The 14,647-nt window shown below is 33.2% G+C and overlaps 1 protein-coding gene across 2 annotated transcripts in view; it reads right to left on the bottom strand.

Annotated features, from left to right (window-relative positions):
* AP3B1 (adaptor-related protein complex 3, beta 1 subunit) overlaps positions 1-14,647 on the bottom strand; it is a 191,498-nt gene that overhangs the window by 162,704 nt on the left and 14,147 nt on the right. For both annotated transcript variants that reach the window (XM_004678186.2, XM_012721952.1), the window contains exons 2-5: positions 11,299-11,374; positions 9,128-9,202; positions 861-956; positions 87-247 (exon numbers count right to left, since the gene is read on the bottom strand). In XM_004678186.2, the coding sequence (XP_004678243.1) occupies positions 87-247; positions 861-956; positions 9,128-9,202; positions 11,299-11,374 (408 nt within the window). The remainder of the gene's footprint in view (positions 1-86; positions 248-860; positions 957-9,127; positions 9,203-11,298; positions 11,375-14,647) is intronic.

Here is a 14,647-nt window from a genome sequence, read left to right as displayed (position 1 = left end):
CTGAGCCTCTGGCCTGTAACCCCAGCTCTGTATGCCCAAATAAATAAATCTTTAAAAAAAAAAAAAGCAAGCACCAAAGCACCTACCTATACAATTTCTGTATGGCATGGGCTGCATTCTTCCTAACATATGGTGATAAATCAGCTGAAGCATCCTTAATAGCGAGCATCATAATAGGTACAATAATCGGCACTCTAATACTTGAAAGAACTCTCAAAGCACTTGCACGGATTAGTTGATTTGGATCCTAAAAAAAGTGCAAAATCATACATCAAAATTTCAAGTTCACTATATTTCAAAATTTTATGATCCAGTTACGAGGTTCTTTAAACATGGGGGTGGGGGTGGAGGCGTAGGTATTTAAACAACCAGCATACAGAAATGGGTAATAGAATTAGTATTTCTCTAAATAATGTTTTGACAAGCAAAGTAATAAGTGAAATTATAGTTGAAGATTTATTAATAAATGTTCTGAGTTTTAAGCGGTTCATAATAAAAAAAAATGCTGTGGATTATTGAATTTATCTTTAACAAGTTTATGTCCCTTCCTTGACACTTTCAAGAAGTAGTTGGTGTAACAATGAAGAGATGAGTGAAAATTATTACACTGAAAACATAAGAACACAGAAACTAAAATATACATGGCAAGAACACAGAAACTAAAATATACATGGAGATAAGTGAATTATTTTCTTGGGGTATTGAATATGCACTGTGAGAGCTAGTAACTTTTTCAAAGCATTACTGTGTCATTTAACAGATTGCTGTTTCATGTCTTTAAATGACACACACCATCCACTGTAACACAGTATCCAGTATGCAGAAAACTTAGTTATTTGTTCGCTCACTCTATTATTTACCTTCAGAGCTCGCTGAAAAGTACTTATGGACAAGAGAGCCAGATCCTGCTGTTCTTCAGCATATCGAACAAGATAAACGTATACCAACTTCTTGATCTGTCAAAAAAAAAAAAATTTAATCTTAGAATGAAAATAAAAACTCAGCATTTTAATACCAAATCCATTCTCAATTTTTCTGAAATAATGAATCTGGTCATAGCTTATATTGTAAAATAAGTATAAAATACTATAGGACAAAGAATGATAACAGTAAGATAAACTACAATACATCTACATAACATATTAAGCAGCCACTACACAGAATTAAATAAATCCATACTTGATATTGAAAGCATACCCTTGTAAAAGTCTTTATAGGTAGAAAACAGTACTAAGCAATGATACAATTTCATTTCATCATTATGCAATATTATACAATTTTATTCCTCTACTAGTAAAAATAAATGTACACTTATTTTATCCATCTGAGATACACTGTTATTGTTAGATATACCATTATTTTAAGAAGGAATAAAAAGAAAAACCCTGCCAATTATAAGTCACTAACAACTGTAAATATAGGTATCAAATACAGACATCTTAAAAAAGAAAATAAGGTACTAGACAAGTGGCATGGTAATAAAAGCAAATACTCCAATAAATATACACCTGAGTACTAATCAATCAACAGCAGTCTCACCCAACTGAATACAGATGATATCAACCCACCAGGGTCAAAAAGTCTATATAAGTTAAATCTACCTTTACCAAAAATTCTCTATGTATCAGTAATTTTTGTGCTCAAAGAAACTGCCCAAAAAACATAGCTCTCCTTTGCTATAGTAGCCAATAAATTGATTGTCCTTTTATTTCAGATATTGAGTATAAGTTCCATCACTCTTCAACACAACCTATTAAAAATTTGCAAGATTAATTCACAGAAGATGCATAAGTCTTCACCTATATTTTTTAATTGCTAACATATTCAAATCCAGGGAAATAAGTAACAATACAACCCTTTACCAAAAAAAGAAAATCTGTATTTAAAAACTTTTACTAAAACCCAATATTTATAGAACTTCTTTTCTTTATCCAGAATCATGTATTGTATTTTTTATTTTTCATTGGTCTGTCATCTGAAGAAGTTTTCAGCCTTTCTTTTCCATAAATATCTGTCATTCTAATCAGTATTCAATTTAATTATACATACAAAATAAATAACTCTCTGCCTAGGAATATTTTTGTTCTTCACTGCTATCTACTATAATTTATCAGCTAAAATTTGCTGAGCACTTAAAGTATACGAGACCCTGTACTTACATTATATCACTCGTTTAATTCTTATATCTACCTAAGGTACAATTATGATCTCCTTTTCAAAGATGAAGAAAATAAAGCACAGAGTTGTATATAACTTGCCCTACATAGAAAGAATCAGGAAATAGGGACATGTATCTATTACATGTAGTGGCTTACAACAGCAGTCCTTTTCAGATATTTCTGTTGTCACCCCTGACAAAACAGGAGACTACTCCTTTCCACAGCTCAGGGTCTCTTAAGATAGAATGTGTGTGTGTGTGTCTAAAACTTCCTGTCTGTTGATAACCAAACAATTCTTTAAATCACTTGATCCTTAATGAAGCTTGTGTTCTAATTAATGTACAATGTCCAATCCAGTTTTGTAATTCTTAGAAAACTATCTCATCATCCCATCTGCATCTGCTCTAATTCAATAAGCCCATAACTGAAGTACTACTATTATCAATTCAATAAAAATTTTCTACTGTGAAGTGTGTCAAGATGATATCATTCCATAGATTGCCCATCTCTATCATCAATGTATCTTGCATGCATATTCACAATCTTCTACTTTCTATGCTTAAATCAGTATTCTCAAACTTCAGAATATACTGAACATAGTAATAAATATATTATGAAACACCCTTGTTTTAAATGATTATATGGAATCAAGTAATCGTGCATAAAAATAAAAAAAAACAGGTTCCAAAATTATGTGACAATAATATCTAACAGAGCAACCAAATCATTAAAATATAATTCAACATGCTGAATTATATATTTAAATAGAACTATGAATTTTAAAAATGGTTAAGTCAGTTTTAAGAAAACAGTTCTGTGGTCCCTCCCTAGTGGTGAAGCAGATTAAAGCACAGCACTGAGAAGCTAAAGCCACTTCAGCTTGAGTTCTATCCCCACCCAGGAGGTGACCCCACAAGCTGTGGCAGACCTCTCCTGACCTGCCCTCTGCTCCTCTTGGCAGTGTACTTCAATAGTCATCCTGTTCTGCTCCCCACTCTGTCTCTGGTGAGTCCTCTCACCATCTCTGCACCTCTGACTACACCCCAGTTCTGTATGCATAAATAAATAAACCTTTAAAAAAGAAATACTTGTTTAATTGTTTGAAGATGACTTTGTCTCCCCAACACTTTTAAGTTTTTCAGCTTAGAGTAGTGCTAGAAGGTAATTAACACTTGCTGGTTGACTGACTCAATATATCAAATTAACTAACAAATGCATTTAAATAAGACTTTCTCAACTCTACAATGGAATTAATATAAAGTTATTTTATGCATAATCATTTCTTATTTGTTTTTATATTCCCAGAACCTTCCCTAGCACATTGTCTGGCATGTAGTACAGACTGAATAACTAGCAACTGAATGAAATCACAGCCTAATGCAAAAAATTAAGACACTTCCTATCAGACTGCCACATCTATTGTCTAAGTTACTGCCATTATAATTCACTGAAGAATGCCTAGGTCACCAACATATTGTGAAGAAATTATAGGCATTAAGAAGATTGCCCCCAAAGTTATTGTTTTTTCTTCTTATATTCAGACCTTACTATATAGTTCTAGAAAAAGTTTTTTACAGAAAGATGTCTTAGTGTCCACCTACCCTCTGATCCCCTTGTAATTCATTTCTTAGCAACACCTTTATATACCAAGTAACCATATAGTCAATTTTTAAAGCTGAATTATGAACCCCAGAATACATCCAGGGGTTTATTTTGGCAACTCTGAAACATTCAGAAATACAGCTGAGCTAGCAAGTATTGCTATAATTACTCACTATTGGTGAAGGATTTTTGTGACTGTTATAGCAAAAAGCATAACAATATTAAATCACAGAAGGTTGCAAAACACTAAATTTGTTCTGGTTCTGTTATAAGAATCAATCAATATTGACCACAAGAGGCCTATGCACTGACTGGCTGCAGGTGTGCAGAGAAAGCCTACTTTCCTTGAAACCATTCTGTGACCAGAAATGGGAGTACTTAAAGCTCCGTGACTACACCATTCTCTGATCAGTTACTTTCATTCAATGTTACAACACTCCTTGCTGTAAAGCTAATCATAGAAGAGCCCCAGTAGGCTGGAAGAACACAGGCAGATCTGTTTAATTAGTTTATCAATACTTGTACATCAAACTTCATGAGCTATTGACTAAACCTTTGATTATTTTTGTACTATGACCACTGATTGCTTACTAGGTCACTTTTGGTATCATTTGACATCGAATGGCAGATGACATACAATTGTGTGTCGAAGGCAGCATGTACTTATCAAAATGAAATTTTGCACTTGAAAACAATGAAATATCAATCAATTCTTTGAACATAAATTTTAAGAAGCTTATGTCAGTTTTCTTAAACATTATAGGATCAAGCATGTCTCAAAAAACTAACAACATATTGCAGGAATGAAAAAAAGTCCAAAACAAACAGACCAATAATTATGTTTACATAATGGAAGCTGATGGTAAAGGGAGGGCGGAGGAAAGTGAACAAAAGACTACTACTGACAAATACTTGAATTGTATAGGTTTGAATGAACAGTAATTGTACAGAATATTTTGTTTATAACAGGAAGAACTGCAATACACTGAAAACTAATTTACTACTATTGAGGTGTAAATCATTTCTACCCAGACTTAAAAGATAAGAAAGTTATGCCAGTACCAGATACTTGTCAAAGAACACCTAAAACCAGAAGCTGGAAATATGTCAAAAACATTAAAGTAGAAAGAGAAAGGACTCAAATAGCTCTAAAAGGGTGGTTCTAAGATACCACAATTTGGATTTTGGAACACATATTAACTGCATGACCTTCTGGGTCAAATATCAACCTCTCTGCTATCTTGTTTTCATATGTAAAATAGGAATAATAACAGAAACAACCTTAGAGGGGTGTTTGTAAGAATAAAGTTAAGTTGAGATATATAAAGCACTATCTACTTAGCATAGACAGAATTTTTTACATATTAGCCATCATTGTTGCTATGACCAATTCTAACACAAGATTTATGTACATCTCACACTTTTTTTAAAATCAAATTTAGGCATTTTTTTTTTCTTTCAGATATCTGAATTTTCTTACACCAGATTATCATAAAACTAATACATATATATATATATCAATAAAATTAGAGGCTCAGATAACATGGCCATAACCTATCATACAGTTTGTATAACTCTCTGAAATTATGCGTTCAGAAGTATAAATGGTACAATATTGTCATTTATAATAAATATCTATTTGGTCATTCAGATGACCAAATACATATTCTCATACATATTTGGACTTCATCCACAGTTTCTGGCTCACAATACTCAAAAATTCTGAGCTTTCCTAAGTGTTGAAAGTGATAAGGGCATCTTAAGGTGACTTTTTGAGATATTTCTAAAATAGGGGCAATTTTCCTGGAGAGACTGCATCTGGCTGTTGAGTCATATCCATCAGCATGCCCTGCGATAAACTGATGACTACTGAGCAGAGAATTTCCTGACTTCTCTGTACTCTTCTAGCAAATCAATTGAACTAAGAAAGGGGAAGATGGGAACCTCTGATTTACAGTCATTTCTCAGAACAGGTAACAACCGGGGTTGGTAAATGACACCTAAAACCTCAGGAAGGGGGCATAGACACATCCAATTTGTAGCCAGTTGATTAAAAAGAGACGTAACACTCTGGCCTGTGGTCTTTGGGAGATTGAGTCCTTAACTGTAGCATATGATGCTATCTTCAAGTAGACAGTGTAAGAATTGAGGTAACAGTGTAAAAATTACTACTAGTATAGGAAAGCCTCCACATACAAATGAATTTGAGATGCAGGAAACCCTAATACAATTTAACAGGCACATAAATAGTACTTAATAAATATCTACTAAACTAGTAGTGATAAAAATTTGCAAATACTATTTATGATTTCATGTTCAGTCTAAATTTCTTCAAAAATTGGAATCCTAGAAAGAACAAATATTTTATCAAGTTACTATAGTTCAACATTAATTTAATCTATTTCATAAATAGAACATAAAGAAATATCTTTATTTTAACTTACCCAAGTTACTCAAATTGACTTTAAGGTGGTTACTCAGTCTACTTGTCTAAAACACATGTGTTTACTATCTAATTTAAAAAATGGAGTGTATTCAATGTAACACTACTCAGAGATCAAAAAAGATCAACTCATACCATCTGCAGCAACATGGGAGCTAGAAGGGACTATGCTAAGTGAAGTGAGGCAGAAGGAGAAAGAAAACTATCTGATGGTTTCTGTTGCAACTGGAAAATAGAGAAACCAAAGGATCAGGAAAAAGACATGACTAACAGGCAAACTATAAATCCAAGGCATACAGGAAAGGAGGGGAAAGAGAGGGGCCTAAATGAGGAAAGGAAGAGCACAAGGGACAGTGCTGATGAATCACGGATGCTGTACTGGTGGGAGAACTATGGGGAATACACCTGATGGGAGAAACCATATAGGACACAAAAATGAACAACAATGTAAGAAAATAAATAAAGTGTACTTTTAAATCTACCTAAAAGTGAATTTAAAGTATGATCTTTGAAATATTGATACAAATTATTCCAATAAAATGTTAAGATGATTTATTTTACATATGTATTCTAGAAATTGTATGATACATACTTCACATTTACTTTTTTTTTTTTTTTTTAAAGATTTATTTATTCATACAGAACTGGGGTACAGGCCAGAGGCTCAGGGGCAGTGAGAGGCTTCACCAGAGACAGAGTGGGGAGCAGAACAGGCAGATCGACGAAGCACACTGCTGAGGGGAGCAGCGGGCGGGCCAGGAGAGGTCTGGCTCGCCATGTGGTCTCCTCCGGGGCAGGCGGCAGGCGGGAATCGAACTCATACGGAAGTGGCTTCAGATTCTCAGTGCTGTGCTTTAACCCGCTGCGCCACCAGGGAGGGCCCACATTTACTTTTTCAGATTTTGAATATAAGTACAAGATTGTTTAAACTGCTCATTTAATTATATGAAGAAAGATAATTTAAACCACTAGTTTACTTATATTAGAAACAATATCTAATGCACTACAATAAGCGTTAAATAATAGCAAAATGTCTACTTCACATCAACTTTGTCCTTGCATTATACAATGAAAATGTGATTATAGCTGATCTCATTGCTCTATACAAAAATTTCTACTGTCATGCTCATGGCATGGTTATTTTAGTCATTCTTTTTTTCCTGCACCTATGCAAATTTTTATAAGAAATCCCTCGTTTTTTTAAAACTAAAAAAAAAGTAAATATTGATTATAAAATTGCTAAATAGTATATAGTACACTCAATACACTGTAACTATAAAGTACCATAAGACATTGCTACATAACTCTGATATAGAAGTTAGAAAAGAGAAAGAATTGTCAAGTATTTTATAAATTGAAAATTCTGCAGGGAAAATAGAGAAAACCGAGAGTGATGTTTTGACTCTCATTTGATCAATATTCCACATATTTTAAAACTTAAAAATAGTTATAGATTATTATAGAAAGCTATAATTTTAAAATAATAACAACTTCAGGATAGAATTTACCTTCCTACTTAACCAAATAGAACACCAAAAGGAAAAAAATGAAACAGTTTTCATATCATTAACAACAGGCAGCACAACACAGAACTGTAAACCATAAGAGAAAAAAAATAAAGGTGAGTCCTACAATTGAGGATAAGTCTACTAACACAAAGGAGTTGATTCAAACAGAACCCAAAAGTTTTCTTTGTAGGAAAGCAGAGAACAAACAAAGCTTGTAAAGCCCACAGTTGCTACAATTAGATGAGCAGAATACAAAGGAAGAAACTTCACACCAAGTACCTCTCTCTCACACACACACACTTACACAACAACCATACAATACACTTCACAATGAGGGTTAGGCAGACTGTGCACATTATAGCCAGGTACCAAAAAGTCACAGACTAAGCACATCACTGCATAAAAGTGAGATAAAACAGCCTAAGGCCAGATCAAAAATAAAAAGGAAAGAAGTAAGCAGACAGTCTCAATGATCACAGTAAACAGTAAGTAGCTCACCTTCCCACAAGTCAGAAAGAGAACAGGTCATAAATACGCAGACCACTAGGAGTGATATTAAACTAGACTAAAAGACATTTTGTAGCAACTAATAATATGATGCTTTAAAGCAATCAAATGATTCCATAAACTTAATATGTATACAAAAAAATGAACACACAATTTTAAGGAAGGAATATAACACCCAATAATCAACATTATAAATTCTCTAACGTTCAGCAATTAGTTAAAATTAAATAGGTTATTAAAATTCAGGAACATATTAATAGTAAACATGATAAAGGCCCCACCACAGAAAAAGACTCAAAATGACAGGGAAAGATGGATTAATATGAGCGTATAACAATGGAAACTACCAAAGTGAAGCACAGAGCTAAAAAAACTGGAGGTAAAGTACCCACAGTAGCAGAACATTTGACCATCATTACTTGGTCTCAAAATTATCTGTTCCATACTCCATACAGGGTGCAATAATTGAAGGCTCTTACTAAACCCCACCTCCTGCTCATCTGCTAAACTGAGTCAGGGACTACCAGAGGTATGATGATGCTCTAGAATAGCACTACATTTGGACGCATAACACTTGGAAACAAGCCTTGCTTCTGCAGGGCCATACTTCTGTTTCACTGGACACAAACTATCTTAAAATCAAGGTCTTAGAACAGAATTTCAACTAAAATGGCTCTACAGATGAATTTTCTCAAATTTACTTTCACATTCTCCACCAAAAATCCAAAGGTAATATTATGTCTACTTTTTATTCTATTTTAATAGTCAATTTAAGATCATGGGCATTTTAATTACAACAAAAATTCTAAAATACCAAAATATCTTATGCTGCATTTCAAAGTAACAGAAAAGTATTGTACAATTTTATTTTTCACAAAACATATTAAAACTATGAACCAAAACAGTACCTCAATATTTTTACTGGCCACATTCTTCACAACAGCAGGAAACAGTTCAGATGCATTTTTCCCTTTCGCAATCATCTGAAGAATAAAGATGGAATATTAGGACTGAGCCTTCTTTTAGTCATGTGAAAAGAAAAATTCTACATACATTAAAAGTGTACAAGATTAAATCAGCAAGCTATGGAATTAACAAACAGACCTTTCAAGTCACTTTATTCATCCCAACTACTTGCTGCAAAGAACAATTTCCATATAAATACACAAAAAAAAGATATATTATGAAAGAAATATATACCAATTAAAGATATAGAGTAAAATATTTATATTAGTTTTATCTGAATAAAGGGTCTATAAATAACATTTATTTGCCCTTGGCTTTCTTTTCATACGTTTCTGTACTTCTCTAACCATTACTTTTCAGAGTCCTCTTTATAAAATCCTCTACAGTTCTGTGTACAACCATCTTTTCAGACTACCCTGTACTACCAATGTTTGAAATTACTATGATTTCAATCATCAGCATGACTTAACTCCCACCTAACAAGGAACAATACCCCAAACTCTAGTTCTAACTCTGAGTCTTAGACTCAATAGATACTTTTCTAAAGAAGACACTGGTGGGTCCACAGACACATGAAAATTATTCAACATCATTTATCAAAAAGGAAATGCAAATCAAATGAGGTATACCTAACCGCAATGAGGTATACCTAACTTCTGCAAAAAAGGAACTCCCATCCACTGCTGCTAGGAGTGCAAGTTGATGTAAACTCCATGAAAATAGTATGGAGATTCTTGAGAAAATAAAATGGAATCTCAAGTGATCCAGCAATACCTCTCAATATGAAAACGTTAATACAGAAAGACTTATGTATCCCTATGTTCATAACACTGTCTACAATTACCAAGCCATGGAACCCAACAAAATGCTCAATGATACGCAAATGGATAAACAAATGGTAGGATATATACTCCATGGAACATCATACACCTATTTTTAAAAAATGAAGCAGTGCCCTTTGGCATGGTTTAATATTTTTAAAATACACTTAGCTAAAATATCTGAAACTTCAAATTACTTTTAAGTTTCTTAAGATACATAACACACAAACAGTGGTAACTGAACCTTTGGAGTGATATATATAGTTGCTAATGTGAGAAACTGTACAGTTTAAACCTGTACAATGTCCTAATGTTACATCAATATAAAAAGAAGAAAATAGCCAACCAAATATCCTGTAATATGTATATATATAAGCTTATACACACACACATATATATCAATAATACTAATTAGCAATCTTAGGAATCTAAGAAAAGTTCAGATTTTCTCATTATCCTTTGACCACAAAGGCAAGTGAAGTAAGCTAAGAAGAAATTTAATATCCCACACTTACTGAAAGAAAATACATAAAAGATCTCAATACACCAAAATATTCCATTCCTCCATGGATTCTAGATAATCGATTCATCAGCATTTTGATAAAAAAGCTATGACAAGTGTATTACACAAAGCAACACATTTCACGTTCTTCTCAGTTCACCACATTTCACCAAGCCAAGATAACACATGGACATGTGCTATAAACATTAGACATATTTTTTTCCAGAAATATAAAGAAAACTGCATCATATTTTAGCTAATAATGGAATTTTTAATAACTGATCAGAAAATTAAGTACATTTTGCATTACAAAAAAAACTGGCAAATGTTCTTGTATTCACTAATAACCTATAAGAATTTCTATACACTAAAGTGAATAAAGCATTTCTACTGGTAGTTACAGAATTTGACACACAGAAGAAAACTTGATACTTTAGGTCCTAAAGTGCCCCCAAAAAACCTTTTTATAACTAGTATTCCTCTTTTGGAAGTCAAAATATTCTGTATATAATCTTATTTTCTCTTTAATAAGATAAGCTGCTCTAGTTCAATATTTCTCAGGAGAAATGTTAAATTAAAACACAGAAAAGATGGAGTGAAAACTCAAGTTCCTAAATGTTAAGGCTTCAGTATTTCTTCCAAAAACTTTTTTAGACAAGAAATTCCAAGTTAGTGTTAAAGGGAAAATTAGAATATTTGCTATTTAACCAAAAAATTAATAGTTATATATAACATAATCACTATATGTGCTTTACCAAAAATTAAAATTAAAATTATCTATTTTACTTACCCCAACAATTCTTTTCATAGCATCCAATTTTGCTGAGTCTTTGTTGCTTTCCAACATTTGCTTTAGATCTTCATTCCTATTAGAGAAGAAAAGGGAAAAAAATCCACATTTTTAGTTACATATTACATGGATATTAAAATATATCATGTTCATTATGATTGGAAGTAATGACAGGTAATGTCAAGTAACTGAATTCTTATTTATAATTAAATATGTATTTCTCAACTAACCCTCAAAATAATGTCAGGTTGTGATTATGTCAGAGTCCATCAATGAAAGACATGTATAAAACATCATCTTAATTCTGTACAAAATCCCCATTTGAACAGGCATACAGATTCTCTATACAAAAATTTATTTTATTTTCCCTAGTCATCAAAAAAAATTAAACCAACTCTAAAAGTTTTTTATATGCAAACACGAAGACCTTTCTTCAAAATATGTAAAGAAAGATGATGTGACAAAAACACCATTCCTTTTTTTTCTCCCTACATCCAGACAAGAACACAAATATGAAGGGGAATATCCACTAATAATCGCTAATTCAAAGATTTAAGTAAAGGCAACTTTAGCATCTAAATGAATCTGAGCAGTTCTTGATTAGGATAAAAATATAAGACAGATTCAAGAACTGCTTAAAAGTGGCAATAAGGGCCCTTTCTGATGGTGCAGAGGTTAAAGCACAACACTAAGAAGCTAAAGCCACTTCAGCATGAGTTCAATCCCCTCCCCAGAGGAGACCCACATGGCACAGCAGACCTCTCCTGACTTGCCCACTGTTCCCCTCAGCAGTGTACTTCATCAGTTGGCCTGTTCTGCTCCCTATTCTGTCTCTGGTGAATCCTCTCACCATCTTTGTGCCTCTGACCTGTGCCCCAGTTCTGTATGCATAAATAAATAAATCTTTAAAGGAAAAAAAGTGGCAATAAACAGGATATAGTGACTGAATATTAAGGACGAGATGGGCACTCAATAAGGATGTTCACATTCCCAGCTATGGTGACCAAGCAGATCATGAAGCTACCAAATACAATAATTGTTAAGAAGGTAGACATATTCTCTTTCCAAAGGCCACCTGCCATACAAACATCCTTGGAAGTTAGTCCAGAACAAAAACTATCAATGCTTTATGGGAAATAGTTGCAAAACTGAGAAAAACCTATGAAGAATTGTCACCCAGCGGTTTATTTTACTAATAACTGACTAGCCTCTATTTTTTTAGTAAACCTTTATTCTATTAATTCACCCCAGCAAAAAAAGTTTAATTTGCAATATTTAATCATTTTTGTCAAAATTACAGTTTTTTAATCTATTGATATTGCTAAAATACTTTTATTTGATATCATAAAAGGGAAAACTGACAAACTGGATCTCATACAAGTCAAAAAACTTGCTCCTTGAAAAACCTTCTAAAAGAAAGAAAGAAAAAACTAATTATAGAATAGCATCCTATAATATAAAAGAATATAAAAGAACTCTCAAAATTCAGCACACACAAAAAGCAATTCAATGAGAAAGGGGACAAAAGGCATGTAATGGAGTGAATTGTGTCATCTCTAAAATGTATACATTCAAGTTCCAATCCCCAATGTGACTTTACATGGAACAGAGTATTTAGAGAGGTAATTATGTTTAAATGAGATCATAAAGATGGGGTCCTAACACAATAGACCTGGTACCTATCCTCCTAAGAAGACCAGAGGTATGAACACAGCAAAGCCCCTGTGAAGACAGAGAATGTGGCATCTACAAGACAGGGACAGAGGCCCCAGAAGAAACCGTCCATAATCTTGATCACGGATTTGCACCCTGCTGAGTAAGCCACAAAGTCTGTAGCACTTTGTTAAGACAGCTGTAACAAACTAACAAAGGAATGAAGTGTTAAAAACTATCACTGTAGTAAAAATGAAAATTAAGCAGTTTTCCCAAAAAAATAAAGGCAATGAAATTTATTACAGGGGAAAAAAAATTAACTAATGAAACCAACCACTAATGAGACACAAAAATAAATGCCTGCCTACTTTTCATTAAGTAAAAGTGCACTTAGAAGATATATAAATAGTAGACAGTAGTACGTAAAAACTACATATGAGTATAAACAACTACCAAATAGTAAAATACCATAAATGTTAACTGTTATGAATTTAAATTTTCTTCTTAAAACATCTTGGAATTCACACTTCAAAAGTAACTGAAATGAGGCCCTCCCTGGTGGCGCAGCGGGTTAAAGCACTGCACTAAGAAGCTGAGACCACTTCCGCATGAGTTCGATTCCCGCCTGTCCCGGAGGTGACCACATGGGGAGGCAGACCTCTCCTGACCCGCCCGCTGCTCCCCTCAGCAGTGTACTTCGTTGATCTGCCTGTTCTGCATCCCGCTCTGTCTCTGGCGAAGTCTTTCGCCACCCCTGAGTCTCTGGCCTGTACCCCAGTTCTGTATGCACAAAAAAAATAAATAAATAAAAAGTAACTGAAATGAGAAAAATCAATGGAACATAAAACTTTTCCCACTTTTTGCTATTTTATTATTTTACTAAGTTACCAAGGATATTTTTATAAATGAAAAACCTAAAAGAAGCCTTAAAACCTTATTAGCATAAGAAAAAAACAACAGAAATAACTAGATAGGAACTGAATAACAGAAAATGTGGTCAAGGAAATAAATGTCCAAAATACAAAATAAATTTTCTTGTGCCAAATCTACTTTTCCCCAAGTTTTCTAACATTCTCTCCACCAGTTATCTAGAGAGATAAATGAGCAATAAAGAATAGTCAATTTTTAAGACATGCCAACCTCTAACCCTAGGTGTAATCTTATTCATGGCCTAATGGAAACTTCATTGTTCCTCTTAAGCTCAAGATGCCTCAGCCCTCTATGAAACCTCCTTAGGTCCTGACCTGTTCCACAAAACCAAAAATACAGGATTCCCATATTAAAGCAAAAGGCTTTGCTCTTTGTTTTTAACTGAAAAGATGGTCTTCAACAACAAATATACAGTTTGTGTTTAAATGAGGCAGAGAAATAACTTTAATGTCCAGAGAAAAGAAAAATTCTAGATATTATACAATAATACAATACAATAATACAATAATATATTCAACCTCTCACAGATACATCAAAGATTTACTGAAAATTCCAATAAAAGTTATGTATTTCTTTTCAACTGCTTGCTCTCAGCAAGGATTTGGGAAAGCTAATACCAAACACACAGTTTAACCTCCATGTATATATTCACTTGTACCAAATCATCTTAGGTCTACCTCCCCCTTATGCTGATTCAAATATTATTACATTAATCTTAAAAATTAAGAAATTTTTAGCCAAACATCAGGAATTGAATCAAAATAAT

Source organism: Condylura cristata, unplaced genomic scaffold (assembly GCF_000260355.1).
Source record: "Condylura cristata isolate star-nosed mole 26May11 unplaced genomic scaffold, ConCri1.0 scaffold00007, whole genome shotgun sequence".
Taxonomy (NCBI): domain Eukaryota; kingdom Metazoa; phylum Chordata; class Mammalia; order Eulipotyphla; family Talpidae; genus Condylura; species Condylura cristata.
The sequence above is the reverse complement of the archived record's forward strand: the minus strand, read 5'-3'. Positions and strand labels throughout refer to the sequence as shown.